Source organism: Mustela erminea, chromosome 7 (genome assembly GCF_009829155.1).
Source record: "Mustela erminea isolate mMusErm1 chromosome 7, mMusErm1.Pri, whole genome shotgun sequence".
Lineage (NCBI taxonomy): Eukaryota > Metazoa > Chordata > Mammalia > Carnivora > Mustelidae > Mustela > Mustela erminea.
This window is the reverse complement of record NC_045620.1, coordinates 120,962,573-120,989,744: the sequence shown is the minus strand read 5'-3', so window position 1 is coordinate 120,989,744 and position 27,172 is coordinate 120,962,573. Positions and strand designations below refer to the sequence as shown.

At 48.0% G+C, this 27,172-nt stretch overlaps 2 protein-coding genes, 2 long non-coding RNA genes and 1 pseudogene across 4 annotated transcripts in view; 3 read left to right on the top strand and 2 right to left on the bottom strand.

Annotated features, from left to right (window-relative positions):
• Window positions 1–5,639: 5,639 nt before the first annotated feature.
• On the bottom strand, window positions 5,640–9,684 carry LOC116596070 (annotated as a pseudogene).
• Window positions 9,685–10,868: 1,184 nt separating this feature from the next.
• On the bottom strand, window positions 10,869–20,069 carry LOC116596074. Its single transcript, XR_004287990.1, has 8 exons — window positions 19,759–20,069; window positions 15,176–15,331; window positions 14,940–15,008; window positions 14,539–14,675; window positions 13,862–13,933; window positions 13,315–13,509; window positions 12,153–12,247; window positions 10,869–11,315 (listed from the first exon to the last, which is right to left on the bottom strand). It is a non-coding gene; the product is annotated as an uncharacterized LOC116596074 (long non-coding RNA).
• Window positions 17,327–18,187, top strand: LOC116596075. Its single transcript, XR_004287991.1, has 2 exons — window positions 17,327–17,793; window positions 17,907–18,187. It is a non-coding gene; the product is annotated as an uncharacterized LOC116596075 (long non-coding RNA).
• Window positions 20,070–20,982: 913 nt separating the features above from the next.
• LOC116596071 (intraflagellar transport protein 172 homolog) lies at window positions 20,983–27,064 on the top strand. Its single transcript, XM_032353082.1, has 7 exons — window positions 20,983–21,065; window positions 22,796–22,939; window positions 23,161–23,273; window positions 23,709–23,748; window positions 24,046–24,114; window positions 24,856–24,999; window positions 25,205–27,064. Exons 1-6 carry the CDS (start codon window positions 21,012–21,014, stop codon window positions 24,892–24,894), a joined length of 459 nt encoding a protein of 152 aa, XP_032208973.1. The 5' UTR covers window positions 20,983–21,011; the 3' UTR covers window positions 24,895–24,999; window positions 25,205–27,064.
• Window positions 24,122–27,172, top strand: part of LOC116596066 (intraflagellar transport protein 172 homolog) — a 25,687-nt gene continuing 22,636 nt past the window's right edge. Inside the window, exon 1 of the mRNA XM_032353064.1 lies at window positions 24,122–24,405. The gene's annotated coding sequence lies outside the window, so the exon portion shown is untranslated. The remainder of the gene's footprint in view (window positions 24,406–27,172) is intronic.

The following is a 27,172-nucleotide window of genomic DNA, read 5'->3' as shown; positions in this document are numbered from 1 at the left end:
GCAAGTCAGTAACTAATGAAATTGTTTACCTGCTGGGATGAGTGGAAACAGGTGGAAGGAAGAGTGAAGGGGAGGGGACATCTCCTTATTATTCAGTGTGACTTTTTGTTAAGATTTTATTTACTTATTTGACACACAGAGAGAGAAATCACAAGTAGGGAGAGAGGCAGGCAGAGAGAGAGCGGGGGGAAGCAGGTTCTCCACGGAGCAGAGAGCCTGATGTAGGACTCGATCCCAGGACCCTGAGATGATGACCTAAGCTGAGGCAGAGGCTTAACCCACTGAGTCACCCAGGCACCCTATACCGTTTGACTTTAAACCACATTATGTTTTACAAAAGATATCTTTTTATCAAAAGATAAAATGGTATCAAAAAACAAAAAGGGACATCTGGGGTGGCTCAGTTGGTTAAGTATCTGCCTTTGGCTCGGGTCATGATCCCAAGGTCCTGGGATCCAGTCTTGAAATTGGGCTTTCTCTGACAAATAAATAAATAAATAAAATCCTTAAAAAAAAAAAAAAAAAGCCTCCAAAATAAATAAATAAAGGAAATGAAACTCACTATATATCATATTGATAACATAACTACAGAGAGAGAAAAAAAATTTAATCCTGGTGACTATTTTTTTAAGATTTTATTTATTTATTTGACAGAGAGATCACAAGTAGGCAAAGAGGCAGGCAGAGAGAGAGGGGGAAGCAAGCTCCCCACAGAGCAGAGAGCCTGATGTGGGGCTCGATCCCAGGACCCCAAGATCATGACCCGAGCCGAAGGCAGAGGCTTCAACCCACTGAGCCTCCCAGGCGCCCTAATCCTAGTGATTTTTGAAAACTTTATGTATCTTTCATAGAACATGGTCAGAAGACAAAAAGAACTGCAAAGAAATCTTACCGGTTCTTGGTAAGTTTGTTGATGATAGCGGTATCGGGGTGGCAATTTCAAAATGGGTATTTATTGTAGGACTAAGGAAATGGATAAATAAAGTGATGATGTTGGGAATCAACATTCTCACTAAGGGAAAAGAGGAAGGAGAACATACATACATTCATAAATGTGTGTGTGTGTGTGTGTGTGTATATATGTGTGTGTATGAGTGTGTGTGTATATATATATACACACACACAGACTTATGTGAAAAAAAAATACAGTTGACCCTTGGACAACAAAGGTTTGAACTACACAGTTCCACTTATATGCAGATATTTTTTCAAAAATACAGGGTGGTGTACTATAAATGAATTTTCTGTATGGTTTTCTTTTCTTTTTTTTTTTAAGATTTTATTTATTTATTTGACAGACAGAGACACAGCAAGAGAGGGAACACAGCAGGGGGAGTGGGAGAGGGAGAAGCAGGCTTCCCGCAGAGCAGGGAGCCAATGCGGGGCTCGATCCCAGGACCCCGGGATCATGACCTGAGCAGAAGACAGATGCTTGACAAATGAACCACCCAGGCGCCCCTCTGTATTATTTTCTTAATGTTTTCTTTTCTCTAGCTTATTTTATTGTAAGTATACAGCATAAAACACATATAATTTTAAAAATATGTGTTAATTGAGTATGTTATTGGGAAGGCTTCTGGTCTAGAGTATGCTCTTAGTTAAGTCTGGGGGAGTCAAACGTTATTCAGGGATTTTTAACCGTGTGGTGTGGGTTGCCAGTGCTTCTAACCCCCATGTTGTTCAAGATCAACTGTATTTCCTTGCTCTTTCTTTCTTTCCTTCTTTTCTGAGACAGAGGAGAAAGAGAGAGCACACGTGCACATGCAAGCAGGGAGATGGCCAGAGGGAGCAAGAGGATCTCAAGCAGACTCCACGCTGAGCTTGGAACCAGATGTGGGGCTCAATCTCGTGACCCTGAGGTCATAACCTGAACCAAAATCAAGAGTCCAGCATTTAACCGACTGTGCCACCCAGGTGTCCCTGTATTTCCTTGTTCTTTCTACCAAAGAATTTTGCTTAGAGGCAAAGTCAGCAGTAGCAGTGAGCGTACCTAGCACCTAGGTTTCTAAATACGGCAGCCCCCACTTACCCCAAAGATAAGTTCCAGACCCTGTAGATGTCTGCTACTGCGAACAGTACGGAGCCATACACATACCATTTTCTCCTATCGCACATTCCAACGATAAAGATTAGTTCATGCATTAGGCACAGTAGGAGATGAACACCACCAATAATAAAATAGAACAATTATAACAGCAGACTATGATAAAAGTTACGTGACTGGGGCCTCTCTCACAAGATATCTTACTGTACTGTATTCATCCTTCGCCTTCTGGTGACGATATGAGATGACAAAATGGCTGCTCCATGACATGGAGGGACGGGAATGACGTAGGCATCGTGACGTAGGGTTAGACTACTACTGACCCTTTGGCAACCGGTAAGGGGGTCATCTGCTTCCGGACTACCAGTAGATTAGGGTAAATGAAGCTGTGGAAGCACAACCGTGAGAAGGCAGGACTGCTGTACCGATCCCCAAGGACAGCCACCAGCGCTCCTTGAAAATTACGGATTCCAGCCAGGACTGGAACTAGGAAAGTACAAGGTGAACCTGGGACAACATTTCTGTTCCCCTACATAGACGGCTGGGGACACTACTGTACAGACACACATCTACATACACACACACAGGTAAGTAATAATTAACAGAGTTAGAAACTGAAGTGGAGTGATTTCCAAGATATCTTGCTAAGGAAAAACGCAAGGCACAAAAGACTATCATACGCTACTCTTCTGCATGAGAGAAAAGGTGCTTTATTTTCTTTTTCTAAAAAGAAACACAGCAAAGAGTGTTCCAACTCTAATGTGACTATGTCACAACGACAAAGGGGCCAGCTTGAATAAGCTCTCATTTGGAGTATTAAAATCAGTAATGACAGGAATGGGTTAAAACACATTTAACAACCAAAACTTCATGACTCCACACTGAGTCTAAGTAAATGTAGATGGTGTGGGGAGAGAAGGGAGAGATTCTTCTTTTTTTTTTTTTTAAGATTTTATTTATTGATTTGACAGACAGAGATTACAAGCAGGCAGAGAGGCAGGCAGAGAGAGGGGAGGAAGCAGGCTCCCCGCTGAGCAGAGAGCCCGATGCGGGGCTCGATCCCAGCACTCTGAGATCACACCTGAGCTGAAGGCAGCGGCTTAACCCACTGAGCCACCCAGGCGCCCCAGGGAGAGATTTTCTTTACAGAAGAATCCCAACTAGTAAATGTAGACAGAAAGATAGAAAAATCACATTTAAAAACCACCATAGTTATAAATTGATTCGACCAAGAATAATCTGTGGATGCTAAAACCATTGGGTGAAAGATCACTAAAGAAATCTGACACACCCAGGGCGCCTGGGTGGCTCAGTTGGTTAATCTTCTGCCTTCAGCTCGGGTCATGATCTTGGGCTCCTGCGATGGACTCCCTGCTCAGTGGGGAGTGTGCTTGCCCTCTCCCGCTGCCCCATCCCTGCCACTCCTAATCTCTCTCTGCCTCTCTCAAATAAATAAATAAAAGCTTAAAAAAAGAAAAAGTAAAGAAATCTGGCACTACTTTGAGTAAGTGATAAAACATAACATCACCAGTAAAGGAAGGAACTGACATCAGGCATCTCCCGATGTGATACCCTTATCTATGAGCCTCATCTCTGCGGCACTCCTGCCAAAACGCTTCACCTGAATATAATGAAGAAACAATCGGTGAAGCACATTCTGGAAAATAATTGGTCAGACTCCTGTACTATCAATGTCATAAAAGACACAGAAAACAGCTAAAGAATTCATCTAGATTAAAGAAAACTAAGGAGACCTAATAACAAAGTGCAACGGTTTATCTCTGATTGGATCCTGGACCTGGAAATAAAAATAATGTAGAGATAATTGGGGAAATTTGAACACAGTCTGCATATTCAATAATTGTACTCACAGTCCTTTTTCCTGAGTGTGAAAATTATATTGTGGTTATGTAGACAAATGTCCTTGTTCTTAGGGAACACAGTAATTTGTGTCAAATGTCATCTTATCTCCAAGTACCTTTCAAATAATTCAGAGGAAAAGACGGATGAAGCAGATGTGGCAAAATGTTAAATACTGGTGAATTTAGGGGTGCCTGGGTGGCTCAGTCGGTTGGGCATCTGCCTTCAGCCCAGGTCTCAATCCCAGGATCCTGGGAGCAAGCCCAATGTCAGGTTCCCTGCTCAGTGGGAAGCCTGCTTCTCCTTCTTCCTCTCCCTCTGCCTGCCACTACCCCTGCTTATGTGCTATTTTTCTCTATAAAATACATGAATAAAATTGGGGAACCTGGGTGGCTCAGTGGGTTAAAGCCTCTGCCTTTGGCTCAGGTCATGATCCCAGGGTCCTGGGATCGAGCCCTGCATCGGGCTCTCTGCTTGGCGGGGAGCCTGCTTCCCCTTCTCTCTCTGCCTGCCTCTCTGCCTACTTGTGATTTCTGTCTCTCAAATTAAAATAAAAAAAAAAGTTTAAAATAAAATAAAATACGTAAATAAAATCCTAAAAAAAAAAAAAGATTAGTGAATCTAGGGAAAACTGTATGGGTATTCACTGTTCTGGCAATCTTTCTGTAGAGTGGAAAATTTTTCAAAATAAAAGTGTGGGAGGAGTTTACATCAATGATATTTCTGCAACTAAAGATTCACTAATGGAAGCCTTTTTATTTCAAACAACTGCAATGTATTTGGAAAGATACAAACCAGAATCAAGCGAAAGACAGAAGCTATACACACCAAAAAAAGACTGATTGATATGACTATGTAAAAATGTAAAGAAAACATCTCTCCATCAACAATGGAAAAATTAAAAAGTCATAACTAGAGGAAAACATAAAACAGGAATTTAAAAGAGGCTACTGTCTTGCTATATACACTCCCTCTTATAAATTAGTAAGAAAAAATTAAATATGCCCAAAAGAATGGGTGAATATGCCCAGAAGGCATGAAGAAGTAACAAAATAAGGGAAAAAAAATAATAGCCAATATATATCTTTAAGCGGCTAATCTCCATAGTCATCAAAGGAATTTGAATTAGGGGCACCTGGTGGCTCAGTTACATTAGTGTCTGACTTCAGCTCAGGTCATGACATCAGGTCCTGGGATCCAGCCCCTGCGTTGGGCTCTGCCCTCAGCAGGGAGTCTGCTTCTCCCTCTGCCCCTCTGCCCCTCCCCCTATTCATTCTCTCTCTCAAATACATAAATAAAAATCTTTTAAAAAATGATAATATGGATATATTTGTACCGAAAGGTGTTCATAATTTTCAGTGAAGAGAGAAGCAAGTTAAAAACAGCATGGCAAAGATGGTCCTATTTTTGTATAAATATATTTACATACTTACATATGCATAAAAAAGCCTAAAGGAACATTCTCCAAAATTTGTCTAAGTGGTTTTTTGGAAGAAGTTTGTTTTTTTTTTTGTTATTTGTTTTTGTTTTTTGTTTTGTTTTTGTTTTTTGTTTTTGTTTTGTTTTAAACAGATTTTATTTATTTATTTGACAGAGAGATCACAAGTAGGCAGGGAGGCAGGCAGAGAGAGAGGAGGAAGCAGGATCCCCGTGGAGCAGAGAGCCAGATGTAGGACTCGACCCCAGGACCCTGAGATCATGACCTGAGCCAAAGGCAGAGGCTTAACCCACCGAGTCACCCAGGCACCCCAGCCTTGAGTTTTCTAATTTGTGGAACCCTTCCCCCTCTGAGTCCCTCAGCACAGAGAACACCCTCTCATTCCCCATACCTGGATGAAGTTCCCTTCGTATTCGAAGAAAAGCAGTGGCCACGTGATGCTGATGATGGAGGGAAGAGCTTCCTCAGAGGGGTCTGGAGAAACAGAGAGAGAATGAGCCAGAGCAGCATCCCCAGGAAGGCCTTGCTGTAACTGCCACCCCAGGTTCCGTCCCCAAGGCTGGACCCTCACCGGCAGGGTCTGCCCCACGGTGCTATGCGCCAGGGCCTGGATGTGGGCCGTCTTCTCCTTCACCTGCTCCACCAGCGCCTGCACCTCCGTGAGGTTGTCTAGGAGAGGGGAGGGCGCCAGAGACGAAAGCTGTTCTTCCTGTTCCCTGCGGTCCTGTCAGGACACGCGCCCCTCTCCCTCCCTCGGAGCAGGTGCTTTAAGACCCAGAAAAATGGCAGCTTCCCCGAGTCACTCCCCTGCCTCCCTCTGCTCACCCCACCGCTCCTGCCTTCCCTCTCACCATCTAGGGTGAAAATGAAGACCACGGTGTCGATTTCTGTGAGGGATGGCAAGATGCACGTCAGGAGGTCCTCTGGGGAGAAGGAGAACTGGGGACCCTGGGCACGAGAAGATGGGGGGCCCCCTCCCATGAAAAACTCCCACACACAGACCTGGGGACCACAGAGAGCCTCAGAGGACCTCTCACACAGCGTGTTTGTACACAGATGGAAGAACCGAGGTTCAACGAGGTCAAGTGTTTTGCCCAAGATGATGCAGCAAGTTGAGGGAAGAGCCCTGGATTAGAGCCAGCTTTAGAGGGAGTATCCAGAGCCTTCCGCCCTCCCTGTGCTACCCCAAAGCCTCCCGACCTCTAACCCATATTCCCTTCCCTGGACTGTCTGCCTGCTCTCCTCCCCCACCTGTCCCCAGCGCCCCTCACCTCCCACTCCCTGCACACCTGTCACCTTCACAACCTGCCCCATGTCCCGGCATCCCCCCACCTGGTGGAGGAGCTCCGTCCTCTGGTTAAACATGTCACTGTGATCACCAGTGAGAAAGCCGCGGACATCTCGGTAGTCTGGAACGTTTAAGGACAGGGAGAAAGGAGTGATGGGCTTTATAGGAAAGATTGATTCTAGGCTTGGGGGAACGTTCATGGGTCTTGAAGGAAAGTGCCCAGAGGGGTGGAGGGTGAGGTGTCACACACATGGGAGGCCACAGCTAAGCGGGGCTGGGAGTGGAGGGACCCAAGCCTGAGTAGGGGTTCACAGCAAGGAGCATTTGACTGAAATGCCTATTCAAACAGGACAGTCTGGACATCGAATGAGGAACCCCCATGGGCTGGGGATGGGGGGAGGAAATCGGTTTGCATTCAAGAGGAGCCAGGAAGAAAGTCTGGACTGGGGTCCCACCGGCACCAAAGCTGTGGATACACTCCACTCCATCCATGATGGCCATGATGCCCAGGGTCTGCCAGCCAACTAGGTACACGCGGCCTTTTTTCTCCAGGCTTAGCATGGGCCAGAGGTCAGGACACGAGAGGAGATACGGCAGTGAGAAAAGATCAGGGATCAGAGAAAGATGCACACGGCCAAGCACAGGTGCAAACCAGCAGAAAGGTTGCCGCGCCCTCCACCACGCAGACCTGCTCCCCTCACCGCGTTAAGGAGTCCTGAGGGTCTCCGCTGTTCTCAGGACAGTCCCCCATCCACGCAACCTCCCCACTCCTAACACGTTTCCACACACCTGGTGCTGGCTTGCATCGTCAGGGCAGCGATCTTCGGGCTTTGACTCTAGGTCACCTGATGAGCCCGCTCTTGTCCGCAGGATTTCCAGAAGGCACCTGGGAGAAAGGCCACCAGCTCCCGGGGTGGGCCCAGGGCCCCCTCTAGACAGCATGGGTACCCAGCCCTGCCCAGGGGAAGGCACAATTCCCTGAAAACTAAGTTCTGCTGGTCCCTAGCGGAGGTGCAGGGAGTCCTGTCAGAACACAGGGCAGAGGACAGAAAGGACTTCCGTGAGCAGAACACAAAGACCCAACCGAGGCCGAAGGACATGTAGAGAACGGGGCGAGGAGGACGGGCTCGGAGCGGACGAGGAGGTCAGCGGGGATTCTGGGAGCCAGGCCAGAGACACAGGCCCCCGCAGAAGGAGTTCTTCCTGCACGACCTGGACCCTCCCCAAGCCAAAGACTCTCTGAAACGAGGTGAGCTTTCGTGTCCCAGGTGGGCTCAGGGATTAGGTGTCCCAGGTGGGCTCAGGGATCAGTGGGACCTGAGGAGCCCAGGGTCCGCTGGAAACAAGTGAGACTTCGTGTGCTAAGAAACCCAGGCCAGCTCTTTTCCCACGGCCCAGGGTGCGGTGGGGGTGGTGGTACTGGGCCTCCGTCTCGCTGCCATTAACCCGTCTGTCTCTGCGTCCACACTTGCCATTCCCCAGCCCATACCGACCCTCTCCCTGCCTGACTCTGACTGTGCTCTCCTACCTCTGAGAGGCTGCGATGCCTCGGTCCACAGTCTTACGGGCGGCCAGTAGCAAGGTTTCCAGCAGGATCTCGGTTGCGCTTCCACCTTTCATCCGGGAGGAGCCACTGAGGCCCTCAGGCTAAGGAGGTGATGACACCCAGGAGAGGTTGGGAGAGGAAGGAGGATCCTGTTGTTCACGAATTAGTGGCTGCTGGGCATGCGTTCTGGCTAGAGGCTCCTGGCAGAGTCGACTTAGTGATTCCTCTGCATGCGCTCTGGTTAGAGGCCACTGGGTCTGCATTCTGCAGGACTGGGGGTGTCCAGTGCGCTATGAGGAAGGCTGGATTGTGGGCTTCACTGAGACAAGCAGAAAGAGGGTAAGGGCCACCTCTGGTCATTTCCATGGCACATTCAGGACTCTAAGGAGGAGGCCACAGTGACTGAGTGTCCCGTTAGCAGGAAATGAGTGTTTTTTGGAGAGGATTTTGTTTTGTTTTGTTTTGTTCAAGAAGTTTCTTCCAACCCAACCCTCCACTTTTTTAATAGTTAGTCAATGCAAACATCACATTTCAGGTCCTTTGGACGGACCAATGAAGCAGCCATTGTAATGGACAGGGATGTAACACATCACACCAAGCATAAAGAGATTATTGCAAAGAGAATGATCAAGTTGGTGTCTGAGAAAGGAGATTAAAAGTAAACAACTGCAGATGGGAGGAGAGATGAGCGCCTGAGAGCTCAAAGATACGGACCTCACACGGGGCGGCTGCCTTCCGCTCTCACAGAAGGTAGAGCAAGGAGAATGTCACACAGGGGTCCGTCCCTGGCAGAGAGGCCCAGGGGCAGGCACTCGGCTCAGGGCCTTGTCCAGTCAAAGTGAGGGCAGACCACACTCGAGAGAAAGAGGAGCACAGAGGCTTGGAAGGTCCACCCAGTTTTTGGAAAGGATTAGGAAGGCAGAAGAATGAAACTGCTTCCCATTGTTTTAAAGCCCACCTTTGAAATGAAAATGTCAGAGAAACAGAAAGCAATTCACCCTTCCATTCAATCCTCTCTACTCACAGATGCAAAAGAGGTTCTTCTAAGGGGAAACCTGCCCTAGATGGGTTAGCTGTTTAATGATGACGGATTTCGCCGACAGGGTCAGAAGGGAAATACAACATCTTAAGGTGAAGGAGGAAATGGGAAAATAGGATTTGCTTTACGACATTTTAGTTGACACACTCCGCCAGGAATTCAGACAAGACATAACAAGATCGGAGGCATCCAGGAGGCGGCAAGCATTCCCTAGGTGAGGGTGGGGAGGATCCTACCCCAACAGCAGGACTGAGCCCGAAAGCTTCCTGTTTCCCGGCAGCTTCTGCATGCGCTCTGCTATTTGTCGGAATGCGGAACTCCAGTCTTCTATGGGTCATTTCCGGGGCCCACAGAGAGAGTGACGTGGGGAGATGGTGAGAATCTAAAGGAAGGGCCTCAGATGAGAGTCGGGATCAAAGACCACATTGGGCTTGGGGTCTAACATCAACATTCTCCTAGAGATGTGCTTTGGAGCTCAGAGGGGCACCGTGTCCCTGAACCCCAAGGAAAAGGGTTAGTAAAATATTCAGCAATTTAATCCCAGAGCAAAGCCAACACTCAAGTTTAAAGCACCAGCCTGACACCAGAAATTTCTTGTGCCCCCGTCCTTGCCCGTGTCCCACTGCCATGGCCACAAAACCCAAAACTCTCTGTAGACCCCTGGAGGAGTGCCTATCATCAGAATGTCAAAACTGCCACTTTATTTTCAGTCTTAAGGTCCATCAGAAGCCCTTCCCATTCCTGGAAATATATTCTGGCCATCTCCCCAAAGAGTGAACCCCTCACTACCTGAGGGAGGGACAACCACTCCTGCCGAAGGAGCACAGCTACAAGGCATGACGCGTAGCATCCAACAGTTGGCAAACATTTCTCGAATAAATTAACCACGAACAAAACAATGTGCTAAGGGGACCAGAGAACATCAGGCTTGTTACCTGCTTAGGTGCAACCATGGAATCTCAAAGAATGGGGATCTTCTGTAGTTGACCTCTACTGGTCAACCCTGCTAGGGGACACCCGGCCAATGACCCACTGTGGCAGGAGCTCAGACAGTTACCTCTGTATAAGGCCTCCCTAACCTCCCCTCATCATCCCATCCCTGCAAAATATCTACCCCTACTTTAACTACTTTTGTATTTTTTCATTTGTATTTCCTCAAGGGCAAGCAATTTGTATTTCCTCAAGGGCAATTTCACATATTGCATGCCCATTTTGTAAAAATGTTTCCTGTCATTTGTCCTCAAACTACTTCAGAAAATCCCTAGAGACCTAAGCGGAGCCTGGAGCCAGGGTTCATTGTGCGGTTTAACACTGAGAGTCATCAATATCACCTGGGGAGTTTGGGTTGGTGTTTGTTTGTTTGTTTGTTTTTTGTTTTTTTAAACTACCCATTTCTGGATACCACGCCCACCCTGAGAGTCAGTTTCAGGAGTTCAGGAGTGGAGCCCCAAAATCTGTATTTTTAACATGCTTCCCAGAAGACTCTGAAGATCAGCCAAGTTTGGGAGCCGCTGATTTAACGAACAACTGGAAGAGCTCCACGCCCACATTGTTTGAATCCCTCATTTCACTTGGTCACAGGGCCTGAAATTAGCATCCACTGCGGCACATACATTTTTGGTGAAGGAGATTCCTCCATTAAAAGGAGCAGGGTTAACAGTATCTCAGACTCATTTATATCGTCACTTGAATTACGCTACAAGCCTGGAATCTGGGAGTTGAGAAAAGGACCTCAGAAAGCACCCGGCCGCCCCTCCCCCCAGGACCACCACTGCATGTGCAGAGCTGCTCTTGAGGAATCCACAAGCCTTCCCTGGAACATTCCAGTGACAGGAAGCCTTCAGCTTCATCAAGAGGCCCACGCCAATGGTGAAGTCAGCAGAGCTCCCCGCACGTGGCCGGGCACCAGCATCGCCAGGGGTGGTCTCAAAAAATAAGGCATTTCAGGCCTCACCCCAAAGCGACAACATCCTAGCTCTCGCACAAGGGTCTACGAATCTACTTTCTTCTTGCTTTAACACTCCTGAGGCTGAACATCCAGGGAACCACACCTGAGCACTATCGGTTTCACACGCTGACCTCTGGGATCAAAGCGTCCATCTACATAGAGAATAAGGCGGAGGTGACTGGGTGGAACAGAGACCTCAGGAAAGGGGGACAGGGTGGCGTTTGAGTACCCACAGGGGGACGCAAGGGGAGCCTAGGATGACAAAGGAGAATGGTTGCTACAATAAGGGAGCTGGGCAAAGGGGAATCAGAAGCCACTCAGCACCGACGACTCCTTTGAAAGATGCTTCTCTTTGGGGTATGCATCGTCCTGACCCTATTCTATCTCCTGGGCCTTGTTTTCCTTGTCTCTTCATTCCTGTTTTGAATGTCTGCTTTCTGGTATTTTATGTGGCCTCTGTAAGCTGCCTTCAGTCCTTCACGAAACAAGAGACTACATCAAGCAGTGGACCAAAAAAACGAAACAAAAACAGAAACAAACAAAAACAAAACAAAACAAAAATCCACCAAAACCAAAATCCTCATAAGCTCAGGGACAGTCCATATTTACTTTAATATTCTGGGATGTGGTGAGTAAGAACATAGCCACCATGCCCTCCCTCCTCTTCGTGGCTGTAATGTAGATTTTGTTTTTGTTTGTTTGTTTGTTTTGTTTTGTTTTAAATATTTTTATTTATTTATTTGACAGACAGAGCTCACAAGCAGGCAGAAAGGCAGGTAGAGAGAGGGGAAGCAGGCTCTCTGCAGAGCAGAGAGCCCGATGCGGGGCTCAATCCCAGGACCCTGGGATCATGACCTGAGCCAAAGGTAGAGGCTTTAACCCACTGAGCGAGCCACCCACGCGCCCCTGTACTGTAGATTTTGACAGGTTTCCTCTCAGCCTCCGCCAGGGGCCTGGCCCGTCACTGCCTTTCATTACAGTGGGCTCACCTGGCCATGTTCACGGGGCTGAAACCAACCAGGACTGGTAAGAAAGTGCCTGGGCTGTCCAAGCCGGAGTCCATCTGGCCTGCCACAAAGGGAGCCTGATGGCAGGGGCAGAAAAAGGGTATGATGAGAGCGCAGGGGTTACTCTAATGTTTCCTGAGGCGCAGGACCATCATATTCCCCCCAGTCCTTGTTAGAAATGCAGAGTTCCAGCCCCAGGGAAGATTTACTGGATCTGCCTTGGAAGGGGAAAACTCCAGGCCTGTATTTTTAACATGGTCCCCCAAGGAAATCCTCTGCATGGTAAAGTTTCAAAACTACTGAACTAAATTGTATGCTCCTTAAGGTCGGTGTCCTGCCCTCCTTGTGGGTGTCCTTCCGCATCTAGCATTGCTGGACCTGTTTCTCTTAGTGAACTGTTAGAATCAGTATACTGCAGTGGTGAGAGAAAATCGGGGTCACCAAATCCAGTGCTTGGAATCTTGTCAAAATGCAGATTCAGACTTAGTAGGTCTTGGTGGGGGGCGAGATTCTACATTACTAGCAAATCTTTGGAGATACTGATGTTGCTAAGCAAGGACCATGCTTAAGTAGCAAAGGACAGGTCCAGGGGTCAGCTTCTTATGTAAAGAGCAAGAGAGTAAATATTTTAGGCTTTGGGGCCCCTGTGAACTCTATGCAATACTCAACCCTATCGTTGTAGCATGAAGTGGCCATAGATCTTATGTAAACACAAATGGCTGTGTCTCAATAAAACTTTATTTACATAAACAGGCAGCAGCATGATTGGCCACTGTGGTTTGCTGACCCTGGGACTAGTCCATCTACCTTGCTTGTTGAATGGACTGATACACAGGTATTCTGGAATAGGATCCTTTCCCTGTCATTCCATATTCATGCAGCTGGGTCTCAGTTAGTGAGAGTAAAATCAAAATTCCTTGTGCGAACCCTTTCTGTTTTCTAGTACCCACTTCCTCAATCTATGTTCCATGCTGTTCTGCCCCCACCCCTTTCCTCCCTGTAGAATGGATTCCCCCAGGCTGTCTTCACACTCACAGAGAATCCCACCGAAATGCCAATGACAATCACCCTCTTCTTCCCAGCGACCGCCTAGGAGAGGAGGGTGGGTGAGACAGTGCCACCAGGAGGATTCTAGGATACAAACCTATTGCATGGAGATGTCAGGGTCAGGACTGGGGAAGAGAACGGGCTTTGGCTGGATGGGGACTCTAGTGTCCTCCTGAGAAGGAACAGACAGAGACGTCTGGTTGACTATCAGGGGAAAACACAGACCTTCTTCAGTTCTTCAATCCCGTGCAGGGCACTATCTTCTGTCCCCTCCCTAGATGCCACCACAGACCTAAGAGGACAGACTCAAAGTCAGTGGCACTGGTTGGAAAGCAGAAGACTATAGTATACTAGGGAAGAAAAGGGAATGCATTAAGAGAAGGGAATGATGGAAAGATATCATTGACTGAAACACCTACTATTTGCTGAACACCACAACAGACACTTTTTAGGGCTGGACACTTCAATTCCAACAAGGGCCAGACAGGTGACATGAGTATGTGAAGTGGGCCGAGGATAAGGCAATAAGAAATAATGGGGACCAAAACACACTGGGCACGATCTCCACCTGAAAGCCTTAAAATTCTATTTCTAGAAAATACTATCCAGGCCAAAGAAAATATTCACAGGCCAACGTGGCTTACCTGTCACTGCTTGCAATGAGGTAGGTGTAGAGGTTTCTGTCCTAGACCTTTCATTAGCTGGTTGAAGGAGACCTGTCAGCGGGGAAGGACACGGGTTAGTGATGAAAGTAAAGGGAGCGGTAACCTTGGATTTTGACAACTAGTGTGAGGATTCCCTCAGGCCAGCACTTAAGCCAGTCCTGCTTGGAATTTGGCACGTCGAAAGCTACTTGCAGACGACAGCTTGGGGTGCATGGGATGTAGAGACACCCTCAATAGACGGAGTGGGGCCCAGGTGGGTTCCGAAGATACGGGGTTCCACGGTGAGATCTGTTTTTGAGAAGAGAGTGAGCCAGGCCTCAAGAGGGCCACCTAGGAGCTTAGCTATGATGAGCTTTATGGTCCTGAGGGTTACCCCGAGAAGGCAGAGGAAGGAAAATCGGGGATCAGGGTACTCACCAACATGTGAAACGCCATCCTGCCAGAGTTGCCCCCTCCACTCAGCACCACCAGCTCCCCCTCAGGTTCCTGAGAAAGAAAAATTCCAGGTTGGGGGAAACACATTCCTTCTTTGTCAGCAGCAGAAGAACTCCTGGGGAGACTCCTTAACCCTCCTTAACCACAAAAGGGAACAGAAAGATGCCTGGATTTGAGAACGAAACTTCAGTCTGACTCCCAACTCTGGCTGAGCTACTTACTCCAACCTTACTCATTCCAGAAAGGACCAAGAGCAGCTTTGTCATCCACCAATCACTCAATAAAAAGCAGTGCTACCCAGCAATTATTAGCTGGATATATTTGGGCAAGCTACTGTGATTGTCCTATGTTTTCCTATCTGAAAAATAAAATGGAGACAACCACACTCATTTCACAGGTTTTTGCAAAGGTAATGAGTGTGAAAGCACAATGTCAATTACAGAGTGTGATGTAGATAATAGTTATTATAATTACTGTTGATTAATAAGATGACAATAAAGAGGCCAGAGGGAGGACTGGGAGAAAGGAGAATGGAGATGGAGTCAAATGAGAAGTGGAAGCCAAGAAAAGAGAAAGCGGGGAGGGAGAGGAGTTAGGAGGGGAGGAGACAGAGAGACTGTACCTTCAGCACTTCCTGCACTTTGCCAGCCACTTGGACCATGGTGGTCAGAACTGATTCACTATACAGTCTCTGTAGGGAGCAGGTGGGAATCAGAAGCCAAGAAAAGGACAGTGGATTTGGGGGAGGGGGAGGAATGAATGGTGTGGTGGAGGGGCTCTCAGGTCTCAAACACGAAGGACCATTGGCATGGAGCTGGCATCTTTATTTTCAGTATCCAGCGGATGGGTCTGGGTTACCTAGTCTGTGGGCATGACTTGCCCCTCCTCCTGGAAGATCTCAGCATCACATTGTCCCAGCAATGGAACAGTTTGCTCGGCATCTGCTTTGTCGAGGTCCTGGGTCAGTGGGTTTGACTCCTCTGTGATTGGCAGGGCTGCCTCATACCCAGACAACTAGAGGGAAGGGGCACAAGGATGCAGACAGGAAGCCCAGGCCTCGCTCACACCTCTGGATCTGAAGGTGGGAGCGGCAGCAGGCACAAGGTTTGGGGACACACACACACACACACACACACACACGCGCACCCCATCCAAGGATTTAGCCTGAACTTGGTACTCTGGGCCTAATAGGGGAAGGTCAGGAAGGAAGATGGGAAGGAGGAGAGGGAAAACAGAAACCCAGGGTGGAGGGAAGTCCAGAAGAGAAATGATTCTAGGAATCAGTGCAGAAGACCAACATGGAGAAGGTGGGATGAGGGAGTCTCACCTCCCACTTGCCAGGCTCTGGGGTCTCAATCGCGTGTTGAAACCATTTTGTGCCTGGCATGGTCACATGCTCTGGACACCCTGTCGTACCTCCATCTTCAGCCACACAAACGCTTCTGTCACGCTAACTCTGCTTCCAGCTGGCGGGGGCCTTATCTGAGCCACAGTGATGATTAACCCAGGTACCCTGGCCTCTCTGAGCACCGCCCCCTCTGAGTATCTCTCCCCACACCCTTTCCCGATCAGTGGGCCCCCAGCCCTCTGGGCACCCCAGGGAAGCTCAGGGCTCCCTCTTTGCATACATGCACACTGCCCAGCCTCTGCTTTGCCCCATGAAGGGGGAAACCTGAGGTTCATTACTCTTAACCTTTGGAAACAATGACGTCTTCTCCGGAGGGCCTGGAACTCAGAAGTGCAGGGTAATACCCAGTCCCAGGACAATGAGAATCCCTGAGCAGAGGATTCTTCTGGGACAAGGATGAAACAGCAGGCCAGAGATCAGGGTCCTCAGGGACAGCAGAGGCAGAGGACCTGAGCTGTGGCTTGATCACATGTCCAGAACACACAGTACTCTGGGCCCCTCTTGCTCCATTTCACTCTTTCATCTCAGAAGGAAGGTAACAGAAGCTTTGGAGCCCCAGGGGGACACACGCTGAACTGAATATTACAGGAAAAAAGTGCCACGGAATTAGAAATGCTGCAATGAGAATTAGAAACCAAAGTATCTGCCCTAAATACAACATGAGCCAACAGTTATTTACACCGAACAATGCACTGCTCACATGCAGTATCTCACATGCAGTGCATTCCCACTAAGGAGACCACACTGACACCCTCGTTTTGCAGATGGTAAAGCAGAGGCTCAGAGAAGTTAGGACGTTGCTGAAGATCAGACAGTTGACAGAAAGGGGACTCACACCAGGTTGTTACTCCAGATCTCATGAAATAGTTTAAGGATTTATGTTGGTTAAACGAATGAAGTAACTAACACGCTGGTGCAAATTCATGATAATCCCTCGCTCACACAGTGTCATAAGATTTATAAAGACATTCCCCAACATTATCTCACTGGATCCTGCCAACAGCCCTATGAGGTTCTGGACGCTCTGGTTTTAGGAAACCTGACACTTAGACGACCAATTTCTGCACACCAGGCAGGAAGAAGAGCTAAAAACCATAGGTTGCTGCTCTTTATTTAGACTTCCCCGCTATAAACCCAGCCTGCTGTCTTAACCGCTGGACTCCAGCTCTTCCCGTGCCCAGACACCTAGGTGACGCTCAATAAATATTTGTTTAATAAATTAAAGAATGAATGAGAGCGACGAGAACCAATATCAGATTACGAATGGGGAAGAGATTTAAAAGCTGACGCAGTCTACAAGTGGAGATTTTAGATCAATTATCTCGCCACTCTGTCCCCTCCGGCAGGGGAAGTGGGATTCCTCCTCCCAACTTGGCTAATTCTACCAGGGCAGGGAGGGGCCCTCCCGGGAGCCCGAGACCCTCGCACCTGCGCCTCTCCCTACGGCCCACCCCCCGCAGGCTCCTTGGACTGAGCCAGGATCAGAGGCAAGGGGACCCAGGAGGCCGCCAATGGGAGGGTCGTGGGAGGAGCCCCGGGAGAACGGGGTCGGGGGAGGGAGGGTGAGAGGGATGACAGCCCTGAGAACCCCGGCGGGGCGGGGCGGGCCGGCACGTCCCGGTTCGGCTGCGGCGGAGCTAGCGGGGCCAGCTCTGCAGAAGGCGGCGGCTAGCTAGCCGCGACGGTCACATCCCGCTGCAGGGGCCGGCGGAACAGCCGCACTGCCTCCCGGCACCGGGACTCCGGCCAGCGGCCAGGCCGCGCCGGCACCGCCCCCCGCTCAGGGACAGACTACGCGGCCCGTCGGAGCTCTGGGGTCCCCCGCAGCCCCGCGGCCCGCTCCCGCTGCGCCTCCGCCTGCCCTCTGCCCGCGCTGTATGTATGAGTGAGGAAACCGAACTCAAAAACAGATGCACTAACACCCTGGGGATGGGGATAGGGTGAGGGAGAGCCTCAGTTGGTGATCTGTCCAAGACTGAAGGATCCCCTAATCTCCTAGAGGGTAATGACACTCCCACAATCTCAGGCCTGGTGCCCATCCTCTTTCCACTGTGAGCAGGGCCAGAAGGTACGTCTCTTGGGGTCTGTGTCCCTGGACCTGGGGAATGGCTATCAGATGGGAAATGTCCTTCCATCCCCCAGGTCCAGGGGAGAGACACTTGTTCAACTGTATCCCACTAGGTCCCAGATGGGCCCCCATTGCACCTGCATCAGGACTCTCAGCATCCCCAGCTGCCCCCACATCTTGCCTCTGGGTCACAGAGGGGGAGGGTTCTTTGGGTACTCCCCCTCCCCCAGCAACTCAAAGGAATTGTCTGGGTCTGGAGGCAGATGCTGCACTGCACTACTCCAATGTCTTCCACAGAGTCTCAGGTGCTCCCCCTCTCACCTGGTGGCCCCCCAGCTGCTGGTGACCTCACCCCTTGGACATTTTTCCAATAAACGTTCTTGGACAAACTGGAGATGACTGTTTGGGATACTGTACAGTAAGCTGAAGACACTTCCCCACTGTCTCTCCCCTGACCACAAGGGCCTCTCACACCAACACCAACTCGACAGGAGCACTAACATTGTTTTAAGGTGTTTGTTTTGATTCTGTAGCCTTGAATGGGTGGGGAGAGGACAGAAATGGGTATAGAAAACTAGAGCCCTAGTTCCTTTTGTTTTGTTCAGTGAGAACGGGGGAGAAGGAAAAGAAGGGGAGGTATATAAATTCTCCTGCATCCGTGGAAACTAAGGTCATACCACATGAGAGGGGCCGGTAACCTTTTTAACTTTACTGCCCACATTGAAACCCAAGCTTTTCGCCATTGATTCCTCTGACTCCTCCATCAACCTCGAGTTAATTTCCAGAAAGGGACCGAACGGTGTTTTGAGACAAATGAAAGAGAAGCTTCGCTAATGGATCCTTCAGTGCCACGTGCTCCTATCCTGTGCACTCCTGTACTCCTAGTCTTCCCCGCACTCACTTTTCCTTTTCTTTCTGTCTGCCTCTTTCTCGCTGATTCGGTCAAAGTCAGTAATAACTGTAAAGTGTAAATGACTTTATATTCACTCTCTGCCACTATATCCAGAGGAGGATGTTGGAAATAAAACTGAAGGGTTGGAACTCCCCTGTCAAAAGACTTATATTTTGGGCTCTGGGGCTACTTCCTTCCTGTGAAAATAGAGGCTTTCCTCTACTGTTTCCTAAATTCCAAAGGAGGGTGGGAGGGATGGTGCCAGTGAGAGAAAAACCACTGTTTTTCCAGAGGAAACCACTGATCTTTCCAGAGCAGGTGTATGAACGCTGCTTTTCTGCATCTCAGTCTCTCTGGCATGTGTCAAGAATTTAGACCAGTAATTCTGAAAGGGACCCCAATCCAAACAGATCAAGAGGTCATTATCCTTTTTACCTCACCAAGCTCCAATCCCACGTATCACAAGACTTAACTTCCTCCTATCAGATAAGCCCCGTTCTCATTTGCCCTCCGCCTTGAACCACAAAAGCATCCCGATCTGGGCAGCAGTCTTTGATCCACTGCTACCCAGTTTTGCAGTAGTACCTCTCACTGGCCACTGGCGCGGAAACACTCACATCGCAGACTCTGGACACCTCATCTCTTGGGATGAAAGTGGCACGGGGTATAGAAGCATGGCATAGATATAGGGAGCTACGAGTTCAGAATATAAAGGCTGTTTCAATGCATCAGCTCAGGGTTGAATCCCAGTTGCATCCTTTACTGTTCATTTGTTAAGGGACCCCTCTAATCCCGAGTCTCCTGGCATGTGAAATGGAACTATAATGCCATCCCCTTCAAAAGCTGTCTTTGAGATTAAATGAGATAATGCATCTACAACCTTTTGCACGGTAGCTGGCAGACGCATCCTGAGTATTCGGTTAGCTATCATTATTAGCCTTGTGATACCCCGTGCACATCATAGAGACTATCTGGGTTCAATCCGGGCTGCTGCAAAACGTATGAAAGCAATCGCCCTGCCTTCCACCAGGGTTGTAAGGATTAAAAGAAGTGTTCAGCCACACTTCACTCACAATCCAGGCGGGAGGAAGACCGCGATGCCATAGGACCTCGAGGTTGAGGAGGGCTCGTGGGCGTGGCTTGAGCTTGAGTTTGCAAGCGACGACAGGATTGGTTGAAGAGAGGATTCGAGTCCTCTCGGTCCCGCCCTAGACCTCACTGCGCCTGCGCACGTTCTCTCGGCTTCACAGCGAAGCTCTGTGGTAACTTTGCGAAGTGTGTCTCGCTGTACCCGCGTCAGCGTGAGCGTCAGCGACAGCGCGTCAGCTGCAGTCGCTGCGGCAGCGTTACGGGTTGTCCAGGTAACCAAGGGAGTTGTCGCTGACTGGTGGCATCAGAGAGACAGGTGTTCCTCTGGCAGTTGAAGCACCTGAGGACCCTGCTGAGCCCTCAGGTGAGGAGTTGCGTGCCTCTTCCCTCCCCCGCAAGCCTTAACGTTCCCAGAGAAGTGGGGGAACTGAAATCTCACGATGGTGAGCGCCTACTGTATGCGGAATCTCTGCTCGGTCGGTGGTGTGCAGTAGCGGGACGGACCGCTAACCGCGGTAGCTTTCGTTCCGTTTCGTTTGACATCAGTTGTGTACGAGGCCCCGTGCTGGGCGCACATGGAAACAGCGAGCCTAAGTCTGCGCCCGGATAAACGAGCGCTTTAGGTAAAAGCCCCCAAGACGGAGTGCGGAAAACCTCCCACGTTCGTTCTGATGGTGAAGATCTCAGATTCGGAAAAGGCTGGGCACCGGGAGAGGAACCATGCTGACGAGAGGCTGGGTTTTGGAGCCAGGAGACCAGCACTCAAGTCCTAGTGCCAGCTGCACTTTCAGTAAATGGTCCAATCCCGCTGACCTGAAGCCCTCGGCACACAGTCTCTGAGCGCCCACCCAGCGGCTTCATTTGGAAAATGGGAGTAACAATAATAGCAACCTGAGTGGGTTTGGGGGAAGAGTTCGCAAAAGCCTTCGCGAACTAAAAAGCCCTGTAGAATCTGATAGACGAGAGAGAACATCCAAAATTCAAAGGATAGACTCAGACAAAGCTTATGATAGTATCTGCCATTAGTGAATGTTTGCTATGCAGCCAGACGGCATAATTTAAAGAGTTAGGATTGTGGTTTGTGGAGTCAGACATATGGGGATATAAATCTTGGTTCCAGCCCTTACGAACTGTGTATGTAAATTTGAGCCAATTACTTAACTTTTCTGAACCTCAGGTTCCCCAACTGTAAAATATGCATAATCATCTCTGTCTAAGCGTTATGAATTAAAGGACAATGCATATTGAGCATCTATCAAACTGCCTAGTCTATGGAAAGATCTTGTTAAAGGTTAGTTATTATTCTACTCCCGGTCCCCATTGAATCCTCAGGCAGTGCTGTGAGGAATGAGGAAGGCTTCACAGCGAATGTGGTATTAGGAGAATAGAGGGAAATTAGAACAAAAGAGAGAAGTGCTCATTGCTCAGGAAACTGCCCCCGAAATTGTAATTTAAAAATTCCTTTACCCTAATGGAATAATTGGAAGTGAAAATCCCCTTCAGTCTTTCAAAATAAGATGTCATGATGCAGGGTAGGGCAAAGGCCCAGGATTGGCAAAATGATGCAGGAAGATGATGAGCAAGGAAAACGAGGAACCCTCAGCCCTTCAAACCTAATTTAATCAAGCGGTGGATGGGGGGGTAAAGGTGGTGGTGAAGCTGTTTTCTGACTCTGAGGACTTTGATGGAGGGGATGGGGAAAAAAAGGCCTTTTAAACCTGGGACTTTGGAGGTACCTGGGTTAGGAGTGACAAGTAACAAAGTTTCAAACCAGAGCTCTGGAGCCCAAGTAATTAATCACACAACTGGAGCAGAGGCTAAATGTTTTATTTCAAGGAGGGAAGTCCCTAGTGAAGAACCATTGAGGACCAGGTGGTGGACAGATGTGGAAGAGAATAATCGACTGGGAGATGATCACTTCAAAATTGGACTTCTGAGCAGTGCGTAGTTTGGGGGGGGGGATTAAAAAAAATAAGGTGGTGGCAATTTCATCTTAAATCTCAACTCTGATTGTTTTACTCCCCATTCCAGAACTTTCACTATCTTTTTGCTACCAAATAAGCCTAAAACCCTGGCCAAATTTCAAAGTATTTTTGTACTGGCCTCCCTGTTTTTCCTGCCTTACTTCTTCTGTTCTATTTGCATGATAGTTTCAGCTATATTAAATTACTGTCTCTTAATGAGATTTGCCTTTGCTCCTATCATTCCTTCTACTTCAGATAACTTCCCCCATTTAACTACATCCAATTCTTCAAACCTTAAAGTTGGTCATTTAAACATAAAACGATTTCAGATTTCAGGCTTCTCCAAACTATCATCGTGCTTTGTACAGGCCTCTCTAATGGGATTTTTCCTGTTTGCACATGTTATTAGCCTGGGGACAGGGACCGTATTTTGCTCTTTGTCGTCCTCTCAGCCCCTGACTACATTCCTTTCTCAGTGTGGTATTCAAAAAATATTGCATGAGGAGTGCCTGGGTGGCTAACTCATGAAGTGTCTTCAGCTAGGTCATGATCCAGGGTCATGGGATTGAGTGCCACATTGGGCTCCCTGCTCACTGGAAAGCCTGCTTCTCCGTCTCCCGCTTCCCCTGCTTGTGTTCCCTTTCTCGCTGTCTCTCTGTCAAATAAATAAATAAAACCTTTAAAAAATAATATTGAATGAAAAAAATGTATATATTGAATGAATGGTCGAAGACCAGAACCTATTAAAAAAAAAAAAACTTATCAGACCAATTGATTTTATTTCAGTTGAGCTATGAGGGAGCAAGGCCATTGCAAGGGCCCATCGGTACACTTGATTCTGCATGTCACCTCCAAGTGTATTTGCATTATGGGTTTCTAAAGCACCTTGTTCTCCTGGGCCAGAGTATTATAGCCTTGGAGACCAGGATGCATCTTTTGTTTTAAGGACTATGATGTGGAGAATTGAGCAAAGTCACAGTAGCGCTAAAGGAACTAAAATGCTTTTGTCACTCTAGACGAACAGCTGGGCTTATTTTTGCCCCCTCTGCCTCTGCAGGATGGAGCTGCAAAGGTGACCTGCATGGCTTGGTCCCAGAACAATGCCAAGTTTGCGGTCTGCACAGTGGACCGAGTGGTGTCGCTATACGATGACATGGGGAGCGGAGAGAGAAAGGCTCCACCAAACCAGCTAAACTTGAAGGTGAAGAGAGTACTCTGTGTGTCAACCTGTTCATGGGGTCTTAGGAATCTGGAAAACTTCCTAACTAACTTCCCCAGCCATCTGCCTAGGAAATGGCCTGTCCCATCTGTTCTCAGGATGAATCCCTCACGCTCAATACAGTCACACAAACACCTTTTCTTCTCTTTTCTCTACCATGTGTGCTCATGACTTTTTTTTTCTTTTCCTTTTTTAACTCTTAGTATGGCAGGAAGAGCTATATGGTGAAGGGCATGGCTTTTTCTCCCGATTCCACTAAAATTGCCATAGGACAGACCGACAGCATCATCTATGTGTACAAGATTGGTGAAGATTGGTGAGGATAAGGACTGGGAGGTGGGGGTGACCTGGAAAAGAAGGGCAAGGCGGGAAGAAATGTCTCACTGGGGAAAGGGGAGAAGAGAAGGTGATGGTCCAGGCTGGGACGTGGAGAGCAAAGGCCTTCCCGAGTCTGTTGCTGCTTCCCTATCTGTGCCTGCCTCGTGTTGTGAGATCCCATCCCTGGGGGAATCAGCCTAAGGTCAGCATGAGGACCTGTGATGGGAGCCCTTGGTGACACAGCATCTTTGTTCCTGTTCTAAAACTGCTCGGGCTCCATTTTATGCCTCCTTTCAAGGCTCTTATGGAAGGATAGGCAACATTAGGGGGAGCAGGGAACGTATCAGGTCTTTCTTCCCTTCCCCCAGCATCACGTGTGGCACTTTCTTTATGAAAGTGTTTTTAATGTGTTTTGCCTCCTTTTATTTGGCAGGGGTGACAAGAAAGTCATCTGTAAGAAATTCATCCAGACGGTAAAGTTCAGACCTGTCTCGGGGAGATTTGGATGAGCAAACATATATCAATATAGCTACCTGTAAATGTAACCGGAAGTTGCATTTTTAACTTGTCCATCTGACCTTTCCAGCTGAGAGGATGGAGGATGGTGCTGCGTGGCTGCCCCTCCTCCTTGCTTTCCTCCGTGAGCCCGGCTGTGTCCTCTTCTCCGCTGTAGGCGACTGGGGCGGTGGCATGTGGCGGGGGTTCAGTTTGTTATAAATGCGCTGGGCGACATGGACAGGGTTATCCTTTTCATGATTTCCTCCTTGCAGAGTGCTGTCACCTGTCTGCAGTGGCCAGCAGAGCGGCACATCATTGTTTTTGGACTGGCAGAAGGGAAGGTAAAGGAGGAAGAGAAACACAGGAGAGGCTGTGGGTGGGGATAACGGTTCTGGAGAGAGAAATACAGTTAAATGTCTCCCTTAGGGTCAAGTTATATATTGGGGGAGAAAATGGAAGGACCGGTTTTTTGTTATTTCTTTTTCTTTCCTTAGGATCTGGGTGGGATTGAAAGGAACCTAACCAAACTTGTATCCATTTTCCCATTTTCAGGTTTCTTTAGCAAACACTAAAACTAATAAATCATCTCCCATCTATGGGACAGATTCGTACATGGTATCACTGACAACAAAGTGAGTAAGGAAGAGCAGCATCCCAAGCTTAGAGACATAGGAAGAAGCGATGGGAATGTCGGGACTGGGAGACTATAATATGAAGATGGAGAGGACTGGTAGCAGGGAGCCCAGGTAGGGTAATGTTTGACACAGAAGCGGGATTTCTTGGTGAGACAGAGTAATGAATTTATTTCATTTGAGCTATGAGGGAGCAAGGCCATTGCAAGGGCCCATCGGTACACTTGATTCTGCGAGTCACCTCGAAGTGTATTTGCATTATGGGTTTCTAAAGCACCTTGTTCTCCTGGGCCAGAGGTTTATAGCCTTGGAGACCAGGGTGCATCTTTTGTTTTAAGGACTATGATGTGGATAATTGACCAAAGTCACAGTAGAGCTAAAGGAACTAGAAATGCTTTTGTCACTCTAGACGAACAGCTGGGCTTATTTTTGCCCCCTCTGCCTCTGCAGGATGGAGCTGCAAAGATGACCTGCATGCCTTGGTCCTAGAACAATGCCAAGTTTGCGGTCTGCACAGTGGACCGAATAGTGGTGCTATATGATGAACAGGGGGAGCGGAGAGATAAATTCTCCACCAAACCAGCTGACATGAAGGTGAAGAGAGTACTCTGTGTGTCAACCTGTTCATGGGGTCTATAGTCTCATTGGAGACTATAATATGGAAGATGGGGTGGACTGGTAGCAGGGAGCCCAGGTAGGGTAATGTTTGACACAGAAGCAGGATTTCTTGGTGAGACAGAGTAATCTCTTCCTCTTCTTCTTCCTCTTCCTCTTCCTTTTAATTCACTCACTTGTTTAGTTCCTCTGGGAAAGGAATTCTCTCTGGTCATGCAGATGGCACCATTGTTAGGTATTTCTTCGAAGATGAAGGCTCTGGAGAGTCAAGGGTAGGACTAAAGGATGCTGTGAGATGGGGGTAAAGAAATCCAAGATCCCTCCTAGGGGAGGTTGAACATTAAGATTGAGGTGGTTGGCGGGGGGCACATTTAGATGCATTCACAGAGAAGATTTTTATTTGGGAGGCCATAGCTTAATATTTGTGGGCAATGAGGAATCGAGGGGATAGGATTCTGAGAGTAAGGGAAAGCGAAAATTATTATCTATGTAAAAAGTGTATTTATATGTATAAATCATTTTAAAAAGTCATTCTCAAAGAGAGAAAAGGGAAAGGGTGGGGGATAAAAGGAATGTTTATGTTTTACTTTATGTAATTCTCTATTGTTTGAATAACTTTCCTTAAGAATTACTCTTAGAGGGGTGCCTGGCTGGCTCAGTTGGTGGATCATGTGACTCTTGATCTCAGGGTTGTGAGTTTGAGTACCATATTAGGTGTAGAGATGCCTTAAATAACTAAAATTAAAAAAAAAAAAAAAAAAGAAAGAAAGAAAGAAAGAAAGTAACCCCTTTCTGCCTGGATGACTTTCTCCAAACTAGGAAAAATCCGGCCTTAGCCTACAGCACTCTCCTCCTGAAACTAGAGAATCTCTTCTTCCCTTTTGACTCCAACCTAAAAATATGACATTAAAGGCAGGAAAGAGAAATTCGTACTTTATTGGAAGCCAAAAGAGTTTAAAAAAAAGAATTACTCATGTAATAATTAAATTTATTTCTTCTGTAAGAAAGAGTTGTATGCTCCATGCGGACCTACCCAGTGTTAGATAATGTAGGATATGTCCCTTTGGGGGCCTTGTAGGTGTTTACTAAAGAACTCAACATGCAAGCCTTTTGAGGTTTCCTCTTGCGGACAATGTCAGACGTGTGTGTGTATGTGATACATACGTGTGTAAGAGTATAAAACCTAAAGACAGTTTGTGAAGTTCTCTAGATTAGGATGTGTTTGGGTGGGAAAATGTTGGAAGATTTATACAGGGTATAAATTTTTCCTAGAAAGGAAGAACCTCTGGCTGAGGCTGTCAGAGTCAGAGCGATTGGAACCCTTTACTTCTGTCTTAGGGGAAGTCGGTTAGCCACCCATGCCCGCCCTATGCCTTGGCTTGGGCAACCAACAGCATCGTGGCTGCAGGCTGTGATCGCAGAATTGTAGCCTATGGAAAGGAAGGCCACGTGCTACAAACTTTTGATTACAGCCGTGACCCTCAGGAGCGGGAGTTCACCACCGCTGCTGCAAGCCCTGGGGGCCAGTCTGTTGTGTTGGGAAGTTATGACAGGTGGGTCCCTTTCCATGTGCATCTTCTGCCTACTTTCCCTGTGTACACCTTGCTCTAGCCCACTTATTTTCAACCAGAGTGGGAGAACGGTTGGAAAGCAAGTGTAGGTTGAAAGAGATCCTCAGGTTTTAATTCACTCACTTCCCTTTTCCTGCTCCCACCATCTGTTGGGACTCTGGCAGTTCCACAGTACACCAGGATTTTGTGTCTCTGTGCCTCTGCCTGGGACTCCACAGTGGAATTCCTCTCCACTCTCTTTGTATTACCGTTGCCTCTTTTCAGACCACTGGCTCAGTGTTTGTCTCATGATATTACACTTTGGTGTTTATAGTTCAGTGACTAAACTGAAATGCCCATGAGAAGAGGGCCTATTCGTTTTGGGGTTTTTTTTTTGAAATCTCCAGTGGCTAAATTAGCATCCAGTACATAATGTATGCTTAAGTGTTTGGTGAAGGAAGGAAGGAAGGAAGGGATGGATGATGGAAGGGTGAGTTAATAAATAAAATAAATAAAGGGCCCCGGTCCCCTCACATCAGCTTTATTAGTCCTGTCCTTTTATCCCCTTCGATGTCATCTGGGTCTCTTCCTTCTGTTTTCTG

What these genes read in the sequence shown, in the direction of transcription:
- LOC116596071 (XM_032353082.1), top strand. Translation starts at nt 21,012, where the DNA reads ATGCATATTGAGCATCTATCAAACTGCCTAGTCTATGGAAAGATCTTG. An exon ending in GTAAGAAATTCATCCAGACG is followed by an intron (nt 23,749 to 24,045) that starts GTAAAGTTCAGA and finishes TCCTCCTTGCAG; the next exon opens with AGTGCTGTCACCTGTCTGCA. An exon ending in TTGGACTGGCAGAAGGGAAG is followed by an intron (nt 24,115 to 24,855) that starts GTAAAGGAGGAA and finishes CTGCCTCTGCAG; the next exon opens with GATGGAGCTGCAAAGATGAC.